General features: G+C 34.1%; 1 protein-coding gene and 1 long non-coding RNA gene across 5 annotated transcripts; one reads left to right on the top strand and one right to left on the bottom strand.

Moving 5' to 3' along the window:
• The first annotated feature begins 3,146 nt into the window (after positions 1–3,146).
• On the top strand, positions 3,147–3,818 carry LOC131636085 (uncharacterized). The gene has a single exon (XM_058906733.1). It carries the CDS (start codon positions 3,147–3,149, stop codon positions 3,816–3,818), a length of 672 nt encoding a protein of 223 aa, XP_058762716.1.
• A 6,157-nt stretch (positions 3,819–9,975) lies between these two features.
• Positions 9,976–14,734, bottom strand: LOC131636092 (uncharacterized). 4 transcript variants are annotated; one of them, XR_009293955.1, is made up of 5 exons: positions 14,431–14,734; positions 13,695–13,826; positions 12,392–12,838; positions 11,904–12,307; positions 9,976–10,471 (listed from the first exon to the last, which is right to left on the bottom strand). It is a non-coding gene; the product is annotated as an uncharacterized LOC131636092 (long non-coding RNA). The 4 variants fall into 4 exon arrangements; XR_009293957.1 differs by having other exon boundaries at positions 11,904–12,838; positions 13,695–14,175; XR_009293954.1 differs by having other exon boundaries at positions 11,904–12,838.
• Positions 14,735–16,909: the final 2,175 nt, after the last annotated feature.

Genomic DNA, 16,909 nt, shown 5'->3' with positions numbered 1-16,909 from the left:
AAACCGTTAATCCTTTTTGTACGCCGTTTTGAGAACCCGTTAAATAAATTAACTCTCAATTTTATGAAATAGATTAGGGAGTTGCAACTTCAAACTATTTTATTCGGTTTTGAAAATTTGTATTTGGTGGTAAATTGAGTAACGGTACGGATATGCTATGCGGTGTTTTAGCTAGTATGATTGCTGAGGTGATAATATATTGCTGTGTTAAATGTATTATGTTGTGGTGAATATCAAATGGTTGTGATATTAGTATGCTTTGTGTGTTGTGGATTGATCGGCCACCAATTTCACCTTGTTCCTATGTTCGAATCAATGGAAAAGCATTTCATTCGGTGGTATTTTGAGTCGTTTTAGTCTAGTTCTTTTTAGTTTTGTTAATTTTAGTATTTGAGTTTGGTGTGTTATGTTTTCTAGTTTTTGTTTTTTTTCCATTGCTTTTGATCTTGTGTTGGTAGTGTTTAAGTTATGCAGATACAGGGCACGATTCGAGACAAGAAAAAGTGGTTTTTGGCGAGACAGAGCTGTGACACGGCCACCCGTGTCATGTGACACGGCCATGTCACACTTGCTGAAGGGAAATGATTGAAATTGTTAAAAGCCAAGAAGTCAGAGATCTGACACGGCCACCCGTGTCCCGTGACACGGCCGTGTCAGACGTGCGCGCAGAAAAAGTTTTGTTTTCAACTCTTGGAATCAATCACTTAAGGAAGGGCATTATGGACTTTTCGGAGGAGAATAATTGCTGAGAGATATTTAGTCACTGTTTGGAAAGGAGAAAATCACTTTTTGACGGTCGGAGAACGTGAAAAGAAGGATTGAAAGCACTAGGGTTTGAAGCTAAGAAATCTTCAAGAGCATCCGCAATTGAAGATCAATTCCGATTCATCTTATTGTAATGTCTTTAACCTTAAATTTTGTTATTTTGACAATTGCCATGAGTAGCTAAACTATTACTTGTTAGGGTGATGTCCCTGGATCATGTGATGTAACGAATTATATTTACCATTGTTTTTAGATTATCTTTATGAAGTTCAGTTTATGATTAAAAGTTCTTATTGCTTCATTATATTGGAAAGTATATTGTTGATTTACGATTGGGATTTTGGTCCGACAAACCGACTCAATGCTTTTTAATCATAACGTTATCACTGATAATCACTTAGGAATAAGGGTTTGATGAATAGCGATCATTTTATCCGGGCTATGTCTTATAGAATCTTGATATAAAATTATCGTGATCAAGAATGAGAAGATAGTTTTAATCTCAAGATGTTTTTCACTAAGGAATTAGGAAAAATCAATGTTTGGCATTGGTAGTTGAGAATTTCGTCAGTTAGTCTGTCAATTGGTAATTACTTCGTTACAGAGCGATTAATACATCTATCCTAACTTGTCTCCGCATACTTTCATTAGTCAAACTATTTTAACTCTTTCGTTTTGCATAAGTTGTTATTTAAACTAAATATAAAAACCAAACACCCCGATGACTTTTTATTCAATTGCACTATTCTGAAACATTTAATTCCTACGCAGTCCGTGAGTTCGATACTTGGGGAATTTACTCTATTATTACTACATCGGTAAAAATAGTACACTTGCTATTTTACCGGTCAAGTTTTTGGCGCCGTTGCCGGGGACTGCCAAATTATAAGTTGAAAAATAGTTCAATTGAATTTTTGTTGCTATGCAACTAAATTTTTTATTTTTATTTGTTTGATATTTCATTTGCTTATTACTAATAAATGTCTAATCTTTGTATGCGAGGTAAGGCCTCAGTAGATTTTCTTTTTGACGCAGAGCCAGAACGATCACTGCGAGCTAGTCTTCGAAAAGCAAAGCAAGAACGACTGGAAGCGTTATAAGACATTCTGACAGCTTCGGAATCTTATAACGAGGAAATGCTCTCTTTTCATTCTGAGTATTCAGATTCGGAGGCTGAAACGATGGCAGCTCCCGTAGAAAGGCTGTTAGGTGATTATGGTGGAGCAAATGCTCCAGCTGGCCGGATGACAATTGTAAATCAACCGGTCGATGTTGCTCACTTTCAGCTACACCCAGCAACAATTCGACAACTAGAGAAGTAACCATTTTCAGGAAGAATAAATGAAGATGCTAATAAACATTTACAAAGGTTTCTTACTATGACAACATCTCTGAAGATAGAAGGACACTCTGAAGAAGCCAAGAAGTTGGTTATGTTTCCATTCACGTTAGTGGATGACGCTGAAGAGTGGTTCTACTCATTACCTGCTGGGAGTATTACCACATGGCAACAAATGGAGTCGACCTTTCTGAATGAGTATTTCCTTGCTGCTGTTTATATTCGTAAGAGGTATGATATTGTTAATTTTAAACAGAAGGAAGGAGAATCACTTGGAGATGCTTATAAGAGATTCAAGAGGTTTTTGGTGGCATGCCCAACTCACAACATGGATGTCACTGAACAAATGCAGAATTTTCTGAATGGTCTTAAAATGAAGACTAAGCAATTGATTGACACAGCAGCTGGTGGCTCATCCAACTTTTCAACAACCACTGGTGTTAAAAAAATCATAGAAGCTATTGCGGCCAATGAACACTTGGAGTTATATGACCGGAGTGTTAGCCAACCTGAAGGATTAGTGGATATAAAATTTTCAATGCAAGTTGTGAAAATAGAAGATCAGGTAGCTGCAGAAGTTGAGTGGAGATTGAAACAGATGGGTCTTGAAAAACAAACAGTAGCACAAGTTCAACCGGCTCAAGCAAGTCAACCGGTGGGGTGTGAAATATGTGAAGGACCTCATTTTACTATTCAGTGTGTTGCTACAGCTCAGCAAGTGGAGGAAATAAATTTCTTGAAGCAAAACAACCCCTACTCAAATACCTACAATCCGGGGTGGAAAAATTATCCAAATTTTTCATGGAAGGATCAACCAGGGAATGCTCCTAAATAAGGGGTTATTCCATATCAAGGTCAGCAGTCGCGGTAACAATATAGACCTCCTCAACAACATTATCAACAACCTCAGCAACAGGCCCCTAGAAAAGCGGATTGGGAGATCGCCCTTGAAAAGATGGCCGCTCAAAGCTCCCAATTCCAAGAAGAAACAAGGAGTAATTTTCGAAACACGGGTGCATCCATCAAAAATCTTAAGGTTCAGATGAGTCAGATAGCACAACAACTCGCCAATGCTCAACCACAAGGTGCCTTACCAAGTGCAACTGTTACAAACCCAAGGGAGCATCAGAATGTGAATGTCATCTCAACAAGAAGTCTGAGAAGATCAAAACCAGAAGAAAAAAATGTAACCGAGTATGATGATATCATCAAAGTAGATCTTGAAGTGCGTGAAAATAAGAAAGTGCCAGAGGAGGTGATACAACCTGTGAAGCCAACTGAAGAGAAAAGAAAAAAAGAGCCGACACCATTGATTAAGTTGTCGTATCCTTCTCGAGTAGCAAAGAAGGACCAAAAAGAGCAAGACTTTGAGAAGTTTGCCACATACTTCAAAAAGTTAGAGATCAATATTCCATTCTTTGATGCACTCGAGAAAATGCCATTCTACAGGAAATTCATGAAGGAAGTGATATCTAAAAAGAAACCAACAAGGGGTGAAGGGGTAGTTAAGAAGGAGAAATGTTGTGCAATCTCACCAGAGAAGAGAATACCAATCAAGCAGAAAGATCCTGGATCAGTTGCAATACCGTGCACGATAAAAAATAAAACTTTCATGAAGGTTCTAATTGATTCGGGTGCTAGTGTGAGCTTAATGCCGTTATCTATCTTTAAAAAGCTCGGTATTGAAAAGGTGAGTGAAATAGGAAAGAGTTGAAATTTGCAGATCACACCATGAAGAGGTCATATGGGGTGGCAGAAGATGTATTTGTAGAAATTGACAAATTTGTTTTTCCAGTTGATTTTGAAATAATGGATATCCCTGAAGATGAAGAGACCCCTATTATTCTGGGTCGACCTTTCTTGCGCACTAGTCGGTGCAATTTCGATATTGAAAAAGGTACTCTGAATTTGAAATCTTTTGATGAAGAAATAACTCTAAAAGTGTTAAACACCAAGAAGCAATGTGAAAGTGGAGATAATCAATCTTCAGTTGGAATGATCCACATAGTAGGCGAAAGCAAAAGATCGGAACCGACCCCAAAAAAGGTCTCAAGCAAAATCTCTCAGGTGGCAGCATCTCATATAAAAACTCCAAAGTCCAATAAAGAGATCAAGGAAAGAAAGAAAAAGGAAAATCGAGGTGAGGAGATGGAAGTTGAAAGTGACTTGAGGCACAAAGTGGTCCATCCTTTAAATCTAGATGAGTTCTGGGTTGCAGAAAGGACAAGCAACATGGTGTGGAAGAGGAAGTATACCCCATAATAGAAGGGAATGGACCGTCGAGCCATGCGACGTTAAACGAAGCGCTTCGTGGGAGGCAACCCACAGGATTTCTTTTTAATAGTTTTATGTGTTTTTGCATTTTATTTTGTAGGTACAAACAGTGTGTCTCTTGCGAAGAGAAAAGCGAGAAGGGACAAATAAGTCTGGACATAAAAAAATAATAAGTTTGGAGGAGGTCAGGGGCCTGACACGGGCACCCGTGTCATGTGACACGGCCGTGTCGTAAACCCTGAAGGATATTTATTTGAAACCCAAGGTTGGAAGGGAGGCAGAGTCATGACACGGCCACCCGTGTCATGTGACACGGCCGTGTCAGGCAGATGCGCTGATTTTTGGTGAAATTTCATTTTCTTTGTGGTGGGCCCCCTATCAACCCTCCACCTCCGCCTTAGTAAGCACTGTAAGTCTCCCTTATGCTTGCTTACACATTGCGGACAATGTTAAGTCCAAGTGTGGGGGAGGTTCTTTCGTTTTAAGTTATTTTATGTTATTTCCGTTTGTGTTATTTCCTTATTTTATGTGTGTTTTGAGTCTTCTGTGCACGAGGATGAATGTGATTTCAGAGAAAAGTATCATGGGAATAAAGGTGAAAAAGGGGAAAGACGCATCTTAAATTGGCTTCCGGGGCACCTGTGAAAGTTGGCACAACTGAAGAAAAATGCTAGACGCAACTTGATGGTGCCAAATGAATGAGTTTAGAGCAACCCGAACCGGACATGAAGTTGTACAAAATGGAGACCAATGTTGAACCTGTAAGCAATACCTAACATGTGAGGATATACAAAGCCAAACACATCATTTCATCATGAGAAAGCATCAGGTATGGCATCATCACTCTAATTTTGCATTTGTTCTTCATATAGTACACAAATTGATCACACACACTGAGGCACTTTTGTTTGTGTAACCCTGAGCCTTTCTTACCCAACCTTGTTGTCTATTATCCCTCGTTAACCAATCTTTACCCATCATCCATGTTGTTCTTTTAATAAAAAAAATGTATATATATTTTTTCATAACCCCTCTTGTTTCCTCTATATTTGGTATTAACTATAAGTCCGAGTCCGATAGCAAAAGTTAAGTTTGGGGTAACCAAGTCCGGTAGCAAAAGAAGGAGGCAAATGTGAAAAGAAAAAAAAGAACACATGCAAGAAAGAAAATGTTTGTGCAAAAGGAAAAAAAATAGAAAATTGATTTTGTTTTACAAACTTGTCATCATGTAAAGAGTTCTAAGAGTCCGGAAAGCAGAAAAATTGCTAAAGACTCCAAATGCTATGTAATGTGCAAAAAGATATCGGACGGATTAGTTAATACCAAACCATAAACCCTCGTACCCAATTTCTTTGTTTATCCTACCTAACCTAAGCCCCGTTACAACCTGTAAGTCCTCAAAAAGTGTGTGTTATTGATTATGTGGAATTGTGTCAGAATGTGTACAAAATTTAAGAGTAGATATGTATGCCTTGATGAATGAGTGAAACACTTAAGAGGGGAATCGAACACTTTGACATGGAAGTAAATATCAAGTGTGGAAGCATCAGTTATGTTGTGGAGCATAAGAAAATTCATAGGTATCCTCTTGCTTTCTCGTCCATCACTTGAGGACAAGTAATGAGCTAAGTTTGGGGTTGTGATCGGCCACCAATTTCACCTTGTTCCTATGTTCGAATCAATGGAAAAGCATTTCATTCGATGGTATTTTGAGTCGTTTTAGTCTAGTTCTTTTTAGTTTTGTTAATTTTCGTATTTGAGTTTGGTGTGTTATCTTTTCTAGTTTTTGTTGTTTTTTTTTCATTGCTTTTGATCTTGTGTTGGTAGTGTTTAAGTTATGCAGATACAGGGCACGATTCGAGACAAGAAAAAGTGGTTTTTGGCGAGACAGAGCTGTGACACGGCCACCCGTGTCATGTGACACGGCCATGTCACACTTGCTGAAGGGAAATGATTGAAATTGTTAAAAGCCAAGAAGTCAGAGATCTGACACGGCCACCCGTGTCCCGTGACACGGCCGTGTCAGACGTGCGCGCAGAAAAAGTTTTGTTTTCAACTCTTGGAATCAGTCACTTAAGGAAGGGCATTATGGACTTTTCGAAGGAGAATAATTGCTGAGAGATATTTAGTCACTGTTTGGAAAGGAGAAAATCACTTTTTGACGGTCGGAGAACGTGAAAAGAAGGATTGAAAGCACTAGGGTTTGAAGCGAAGAAATCTTCAAGAGCATCCGCAATTGAAGATCAATTCCGATTCATCTTATTGTAATGTCTTCAACCTAAAATTCTGTTATTTTGACAATTGCCATGAGTAGCTAAACTATTACTTGTTAGGGTGATGTCCCTGGATCATGTGATGTAACGAATTATATTTACTGTTGTTTTCAGATTATCTTTATGAAATTCAGTTTATGATTAAAAGTTCTTATTGCTTCATTATATTGGAAAGTATATTGTTGATTTACGATTGGGATTTTGGTCCGACAAACCGACTCAATGCTTTTTAATCATAACGTTATCACTGATAATCACTTAGGAATAAGGGTTTGATGAATAGCGATCATTTTATCCGGGCTATGTCTTATAGAATCTTGGTATAAAATTATCGTGATCAGGAATGAGAAGATAGTTTTAATCTCAAGAAGTTTTTCACTAAGGAATTAGGAAAAATCAATGTTCGGCATTGGTAGTTGAGAATTTCGTCAGTTAGTCTGTCAATTGGTAATTACTTCGTTACAGAGCGATTAATACATCTATCCTAACTTGTCTCCGCATACTTTCATTAGTCAAACTATTTTAACTCTTTCGTTTTGCATAAGTTGTTATTTAAACTAAATATAAAAACCAAACCCCCCGATGACTTTTTATTCAATTGCACTGGTCTGAAACATATCATTCCTACGCAGTCCGCGAGTTCGATACTTGGGGAATTTACTCTATTACTACATCGGTAAAAATAGTACACTTGCTATTTTACCGGTCATGGATGAATCATTATGAATCGTTGGTGGATGTTGATGATGAGCATGTTGTGGTTGATGCATGCATTTTATAATCATTATGTGGCTAATCCTTGATGATGGTGGATCAGTGGTAGCTAATTTCCATTGTGTGGAATTAGTGAGTGGGTGTCGCCATATCCTTGACGATGGTGGATCGGTGAGGTGGGTTCGTCCCGTATTTGGTACCACATGCATTTAGTTGCATTGCATTAGGTTGTTGTGCATAATTATAACATGAATGGAGGTTGTCCAATGTTATAATTCGCATGTGTTTGATATGGATGGTTGTGTTTGATGAATGTTGCTATACTATTTGAAATATAATTGATTTGGGTGAATAATGTATGAATGAGGCTGTATTGTTTATATTCCTATAACATTTGTTAATGCGAATGAAACTCACCCTTACTGTTGTTATTTTTCAGATTGAGGAGTAGCTTTTGTACTTGGTGAGGATTAGCTCGTCAAGTAATTCGTTAGAGTCAGTTGGCTCTGTGTCATGCTCTGGTCGTGTAACACTGGGGACGTTATGTAGAGTTATTTGATAAACTCTTAATATTGGATGTTTTGTTTATGGTGGTATTTTGAGTCTATGACTCTGGTTGTTTCATTATTCAGATGTTAAAGATATTTTTCGCTGTGTTAACATGTTAATCTGGATAATTTTGGTTTAACGTTTTCTTTTATGGCATGACATGAGTATTATTTTATTTATCTGGAAGTTGTAATGCCCTTTTCATGTTTTACTCTGATTATTGTTAAATTTTCCGCGGGGTTTTAGAAGGGTGTTACATCGAACCTTGTAACACCTCATTTCTACCCAGTAATTATAATATAAATCAGAGTATAAAAATTCCAACCAACACATGGGATATCGCAATTGCAGCTTAATAACAACGACATAAATGCATTCATACAACTATATCACATTGTTAAATTGGTGAACTCATATTTAACATATTTAGTCTTTAAAAATAACCACGCAGCAGATTCACAACTTTAAATTTTGAATAAACATAGCATCTTACTTCGACATAAAACCTTCAAAAATAACAAGTCTTAAGGAAAACAATTCAAAAATTCAGCAATAGAAACAAATCAAAAATAAGGAAAAACATGCGTTCGTCCCCCAGAGTGCTACGTATCAGAGCAACAACACCGACTCAAACTAATGAAGGTAACAACTATCCTTCTTGATTACCTGCATGTTACCAACAGAGGACAACATTCAAACATAAGGGGTGAGACATCGAACTATATAATCAAGTGTATGATAAACAATATATTAGAATTAGAGTATATAAAATCACCACTTGATACGAATGAATACTTCAATATTCACAACCCATCAACACAATAACTTAAATATGCAACTCAATACAATGCACATACATGTGGTACAATTAGAGCAGAACTCCTAACTTAAAACTGCCAATTAATAGAGGCATCAACAAGGCATAATTCTTCAACTTAATTTGCCAATCCAGGCCAACTTATCGAGCATCAACTCCAACTTAATATGCGATGTATGCGAAACAATTATGAATGTCACAACAACAAAAACGATAATAATCCAGCAGCAAACACAACAACTTATCAACATTGGCCATAAAACTTATAACTTCATTTTTGCCTATAAAAAGAGGCAACTGAACCAACTTCACATCACCTGCAAGTTTTACATGTTTTCAACAAATATCCAATACACCAATTCAACCAAAATAACCTACACGCGTTCCGTAATTATTTGGACAGTTTTTGACCCAAAAACGGTTAATTAATTTATCGGTTAAAATTACTAATACTTCTATTAGGTACTATTTTCATCAATTCTTATTATTACTACTAGTTCTCTGTTATTAAAAATTGCTTCTACTACAAAATCTAGTCTCTGCCATTATTCTTACTATCACAAAATAATTCTGCTGCTAAATCAATTTTCCTGTCATTGTATTTCAAACTATAACACCAGCTAGACTATATATATATATATATATATATATATATATATATATATATATATATATATATATATATATATATATATATATATATATATATATATATATATATATATATATATATATATATGTCCTTATGCTAATTTAATTAAGCTTATTACCAATTCATTTCCTGCTACTAATATATTACTTCTGCCAAACATACACTATATCTGCTACTTATAACTACTAAACCATAAACCATACTAATGTATCTCCTGAAATGGAATTTGTTATTTATATTTACGTTAGGCTAAAAACAATTAAGAAAAGGACAAAAATTGAGTGGTCCCGCCATCCCTTTATGAAGTGCCCGCCCATCCTCTTTGTTGGTCAAATGGGGCGCCCACCCTGGGCATATAGAGCGTCCGCCCCTTATCCTTTATGGCCCCCGCCACATTTTTTTCTTCTTCCTGACAATTACTCTTCTTCTTCTCTTCTCTGTTCTACTAATCCCAGAATCCATTTGATTCATAATTTTATCAACCCATTAACACGACACCCAGTATTACAGGAACATCAAATCATGCCAAATCAACACGGAATAATTTTTGCCATTAAACCCCAGCGAGTGCTGCCCCATTCTCTGGCCACCACCACCTTACATGAAAAAAATACAATCCATTTTCGTATTCCTCATCTCACGGTATTTTCCCAATGAACCGATTGGATTTTTGTTTCAAGCGATCTCGCCATCGACCACTGTAACACCCCAATTCTACCTTGGTAATTATTATGAAAATTAGAGTTATAAAATTCTTTTTCGACAAACAATTGGAGTATTTCAATTCAACTTGACAATAATATCATGCTATCACCGATACATAACACAAACACTATGATGAACAAAAACTACATGAATCAACTTTATTAACATTAAGCAGCGGAACTACATTAATCAACTTTGATGACATAACATCTTTTCAACTTAAAACCATTGTAACATCAGCAATTACTCTTCATGTATCAACATAGTTATTCAACAATAAAACCAAACGACTAAACAAGTAGTGTTCATCCCCCCGAGTGTTACGTATCAGAGTGACAACCCGACTCGAACTAGCAGCGACTAAATCTTCATCCTTCAATTACCTGCATGTAGCCCACGTAGAGGCAACATCACAACAGAAGAGGTGAGATATCAACCAATATAAGCAGGTGTATGATAAACGATATATTAGATCAGGATCATACAAATTTCACAACTTCATAACAGCAACTATACAACAACCAACAAACCACTTAGTAACAACAACAAGCCACTTATTAAATCAACGTAACAACTTAATCATCACAACTTAATAACAACAACAACCACTATGCCAAAAACAATATTTAATAGCGCTTTTTGATGATTTAATAGCGCTTTTAAGCGCTATTAAAGCTCTCGTTATTATAGGTTTGCTACCTAAGATAGCGCTTTTTAAGCGCTATTAAATTATCTTTTTAATATCACTTTTCAAACGTTTGATTTAATGCTAATATTTAATAGCGCTTTTCTGACAAAGCGCTATGTTAGGCTTATTTATTAAAAAGCACTTTACTCGAAAATGCTATCCTAGATCCCTATCTTTAATAACGTTTTCAAAAAAAGCGCTATTATAGGCATTTTTATACATTAAATTTGTTTTAGTGATTTAATATACTTAAAAAAGTAATAACATTATTTTTCTTGAAATGAAAATATAAATCAAAATAGTAAATTAAGAAATTAATAAATCTTGTATTGATAAAAAAAAGTGTAATGACAAATTAATCATATATCTAATAAGAAAACATTACAACCAAATCAAAACAAGTATACTGCAACATAAATGCAAGACTTCCACATAACAAAAACAGCAGTAGAACCACTAAAAAACACCAAGTCAGAGGAACTCATAAGCTACCCAACATTGAGGGCATCAAGTTTAGTTGCAGGCAGTTGCTAAATAGATATTTTAAAGCTTTAAGATACTCATCGTTCATAGTTTCAGTAGCCCGTAAATCCTTTTCAACAACAGCTACACGACCATACAAAACTTTGTTAGGCGTTTACATACTTAAGAGGAGACAATAAATCATAAATGAGATTATTCTAGTTAGCTTGATGAAGCAACTTATAATTAAACACTTTCATCATCATTTATCAATAAAATCAAGTTAAAAACAACATATTCATCTTCGTTTAACAACTTTTGAGTTAAACAAATACTTTTGAAGTCACTCATAAATAAGAAGCGCTTAGTAGAAGCCTAGGTCCCAATTTTTCTAAGCCTAGGTCTCCATTTTTTCTAGAAGAGGCTATATAGCATGACCATGTCCAACAACAATAGACTTTTCCTACAAATTGGGTTGGTTATATTAATCAAACAGTCACTTCCCTAAAATAAGCTTTGATATTTTTCAAAAGATTTGCTAACTTCGTATGTAACATATTAGTCTTTTCAATTAAAGATATTGCAAAATAAATGTTAACATTGCAAAATAAAAACTTTTCAAAATAAAAATCAATGTTAACATTGCATGATGGAAAAGAACTCACCAGTTATCGCTCTGACTATTTCACTAGAAGCATACTCTTGAATAGTATGATTTGAACAAATAAGTTTAACAAACATTGTAGCTTGAACAGATGCATCAGGATCCCTTGAACCAATCAAATTGAGTATAACCTAAACCCTACCAACCTCTGCAATTTCTCTTTTATTTCATTGACTGTGCATCACAAGGTTTGGAAGAGCACATATGGAAACAACTTTCATTTATTTAGTTGGTTGGTCTTCAAGCACATAATTCACTATAGCACAACAAGCTGGGATTTCATCAACTTTCCGAGAAAGACCCTCATTCTATTATTCTTCTTAAAGCTTTCTTCGTAACTCACCGACTTGAGTTTGTGCTTGATTTGATCTATCTGACATTTCAGCTATTCAAAATCATTTCCATCTAGAATAATAGGCAAACAATATCAGTAGTCAGTACTATGGTGTTATTCTTGTTCCTAACCATCATTATTATTCTCCAATTTACCTGTTAAATTTTTCAATCCTTTTCTTTAGATGGATCAGGAGTGTGAAGCACTGCTTCTAGCCTAGCCAATTCTTTTTCAAATATTTAACAAGCTACTTTTATGATACCACCTATACTAAGCATTTTAAAAAGATTATATGCTTTGTTTTAGTAGTAAAAGGAGATATATTGAAGGTAATTAAAAACATCAAGGGGGCTCTGACTTCTTGGTAGTTACCATGTTTACTTGAGCATTATTTGTAACTTATTTATCCTGATTAGCAAAGAAGATAGTATTTGACTTCTTGGTAGTTACCATGCTTACTTGAGAATTATTTGTAACTTCCTTAGTCTAATTATCAAAGAAGCGGTCATAAGGCTAAAGTTATTATGGAAGCCTTCTTAGAGCCAAGTTCCATCTGCATGTGTATGAGCATCCCTCTCATTTCCAGCCACATCAACACAGTTCTGCATTCATTGACGACACAAACTAGTCAGTCAATGAGAACTATTAAATCTATTTTGAAATAGATAAAAGGAAGAAATAAATGTTTCAATGTTAGTAATGACTGCAAAAGAAGAAAAGGATCATCTTATATTCCAGCAAGGAATTTCACTATCACATACCAATCTTATTATCAAGTGAGACCTCAGCTTGTTATTATTTAGATCAGTTTCACCTACCTGACTTTGATATTCCAAACAAATAAACTTAAGATATTAATTTGTTTGAATAAGGAAACATGTATAACTCATTTCAAGCCCAAGAGAGTATCCTTTGTTGTTTCTTCCACCAATTTCTCAACCATATTACTTTTCTACATTAAACATGATATTAAAAATAAAGAATTCCAAATTCCAGAAAATAAGTTTAGCGGAACGTTAGCTTATTAAATTAATTGGTAAATAAAATATTATAATATGAGATTACAAATTCAGGACATGGAAATATTAATTAAGTTTTACGGATTTTGAAAAATGACGCAAGATGTTAAACTACGAAATTCAAAATTTAGGATGTGGAATCTATTGAATTGCATGTTTGTTAAATTGAAAATGAAACATTTTTCAACTACATTACCTCAAGATCATCTAAAAGCTTAAAACTTCGACCAAGATCTGAATTTACCGAGTTCTTTACGTTGTCATTGTATATTTCTAGTCTAGATATTTGTTATCGAAATTTTTCTCAAGATTCTATAATCATAGAAATTGAAAAAGATAAGGCATAAAATTAGAAACTTTTGGAATCATATACAATCTCTTAATACATAAATTATAACTTTACAGAAAAAACGTTTTCAAAAGAATTTAGTAAACTTACCTTCATTATATGGTTATAAATATCATTGACAACCTTTCATGTGATTCCTCTCATTGTGTATGTCTTTCCACTATTAGTTTATCCATAAGCAAAAATAGTAGCGACAGCAAAATAAGCATGTAGTGCGAGTTTCTATCATATACACAAACCACAAGTGAGGTCAAGACACAATGATAATGATACAAACATCTAATTTCAAATACAATACCATTGATCCCCATCAATGGAGACAATGTGACAATCTTTACTCCTTCTTCATATTGTCACATATGAACTAAATAACAAATTCACTTCCACACAAATCAATTATTCAAAACGATATAATAATTTATTCAAGCCTGTTTAGACAGTAACAAAATAACAAAAACATGTTCATGCAGTAACAAAATAAAGTACTACTGACATACAAATCAAAGCCTCATTTGCTTCCAGTTGCACTCCAAACAAGTTACCAATAAGAATGGATATATCCATTTGATTTCTACATTATCAGTAAGAAAATAGTATTGGTTTCGTAAGCATATTTTCATTTGCCATCTTCATCCACAACACAATTATTTATACAAAACAGGGGACATCAAATGTTTTGCCGAAGCCACATAAAATAATACTAATATAAAACTTACAGTTCAACCACATCACCAAAATTCGCATATAGAAAAACCCTAATTAGAGAAAAATTGAGACTTTTAGAAACTAATTTCAAGTGTGGTTTGAGAGGATTTAAAAGACATACCGATTCGACGAAGTATCAATCGAATGAGTCTTGGAGTTATGTTGTTGAGTAGTTGAGATCCTGAACATTGTATGTACCAGCTCTCATGGAGTTTGACGGGCGACACGGGGTTTCATGGGGCTTTTGTAGAGTAGGTGATGGTTCTCATAGACGAGGGTTTCAAAATGACTAAGAAGGTTTAGATAATCGCCGATGCAGATGAAACCATAACCATTAATTTGAAGAGGAGAACAAAGTGTTGTTCACTGAGAATGAGGTTGAGTATTAGAGTTTCTGATTTCGATGAGGGTGAGAGTGGGAGAGACTTCAGGGCTCGTGATAGAGTGGTATAATAGTATTTATATTATTATTATTAGCATTATTTTTAGTACTATTAATAGTATTGGGCTTTAATTGTATTTGGGCTTTTAGTTTTATTATTCATTATGGAGGTTATATAATGTAGTGTCTTTGACACATTTAAGATATCAATGAAAGAAATGAAATTTAATTTTCTAGTTAGTTTTTATTATCCCTTTTATTTTACAGCTTTTTATTAGTTTTGTTAGGGTTCCAAATCAACTTCCTAACAGGTTGATAACGGTGGTGGAAGGGTTAGCGTTTTTTTCACTTGGCACTTGGCAGAACATAAATAAAAAATTAGCGTTTTTTTAATCTAGAAATACATGAAATAAAAATATCGCGAGTTTTTTTGGTATAAAGCCAATAAGAGCGCTTTTACCAAAGTGTTATCAAATCCTATAATTCTATTATTTATTTATTTTGTTATTTTACTATAATAGCATTTTGAGGAGAAGCGCTAATATAAGTGTCGTCCTATAATAGCGCCGGACACAAAAGTGCTATTATAATTTGTCGCCCTCGGTTTTTTATATCTCGCGTGAGATACGAACTGACTCTTCTTTTGTTTTTGAGTTTTGAAAATCAGAGAGTCGCCACCGACTTTTATTTTATCCAATTAAGGAAAGGTTTATAAAAGAAACAGAAAAAGACCTTTAAGAGATTTTGGGTTCGGGGATTGGTTATACAAAGGGAAGGTATTAGCACCCCTTTGTATCCATGGTTATCCATGGGCTCTTAATTGCTTAGCTCACTTGTTTGAATCATTTGTCTTGCCTTGAAATGCTTGTATGTGGTTTTAAAATACCTTTGTAAATTAACTTTGTAATGATCCTTGTGCGGATGTATACAAAGTGTTTTATCTTTCGAAAAGATGTTTTGAAAAAAAGATCTTTAATTTCGTAATGATCCTTGTTTGGATATATACAAAATGTTGTCTTTTTTTGAAAGTTTTATTTTGAAAAACAATGAAGATGTGAGACATTTGTTGTTTTGATTTGAGCAAGCAATTAGGAGATCTTCCCTAAGTTTATAAGGTCCTTTCCTATTTCTTTTAGAAAATTCTCCTTTGACCGGATGTAAACAAAAGTTTAGATTTGCATTTGAAACAATATAATTTGATTTTTTTTGAAAAGAGTAACAGAGGGATTACCCTAAGAGGTGCAAGTGTGATTGTGTTCTGATTCAGATATTTTTGTCTTTGAAGTTAGTGATCTAACGCTTCGGTTTTTATCTTTGACATACACGCAGTTTTATATGTACAGAATTTAAAGTGCGGGAATGTAAAATGCGAAAAGTAAATCTACGCTATTACATCGATTGTGCGGGAAATGTAAACTACGCTATTTACATGAATTTGACAACCTATACACTTATCTATGAATTTAAATTGCAATAAGATAAAGGGAGAATATTTTTGATTTTTTTAGATGGTTGATTTTAATTAGAATTAATGCATGATTAATTTAATTAAATGAGAAAAATGAGAAATAAAATTTAAACCTAAAAATTAAGTCTAAAATATGTTCAAAATGTTTGTTAATTAATTTTAAAACAAAACTAATTTTTTTTTCGGATTTTTGAAGTTGTTTTGGAAATTTATTAAGCTAATTAACATATAATTATATAAACAATTATACAAATAATTAAAACGTAAAGAGAAAAATATTCTAAATATGTACAAAATTAGTCTATAATATATAAACTAAATTTAATAAAAAGAACAAATTTTTCTGATTTTTTGATAGGTTGAAATAATTAAAAAGCAAATATATAAATATATACTAATTAATTAAACAAAATATTTTAATTATTAAGAAAAATAAAACATTTTTGTGTCAAAAATTAAAACATTATTTTATAAACCTAAAAATATTTTTATTATATTTTTTTGATTTTTAAAACTATTTTAAATTAATTTTGCAAGTTATATTAAATAAAATGAAAAATAAATAATTAATGATCAAGTGTGGTTGGCTGGAGAGTCCATGGTAAGGACTAGCATGTCATAAGCGTTAGATGAGCTGGCAAGTTGATCTGAGGGTGATTAGAGTGGAGGCACGTGGTAACAATAGAACCTGCAAAACACTGGATCACAAATTAATTTAAAAAAACACGCGCACGCTCTGGCCAATAGGGA

This window comes from Vicia villosa, unplaced genomic scaffold, assembly GCF_029867415.1.
Source record: "Vicia villosa cultivar HV-30 ecotype Madison, WI unplaced genomic scaffold, Vvil1.0 ctg.001627F_1_1, whole genome shotgun sequence".
Classification (NCBI taxonomy): domain Eukaryota; kingdom Viridiplantae; phylum Streptophyta; class Magnoliopsida; order Fabales; family Fabaceae; genus Vicia; species Vicia villosa.
Note: the sequence above shows the minus strand (reverse complement) of the source record. Positions and strands in the feature narration are given on the sequence as shown.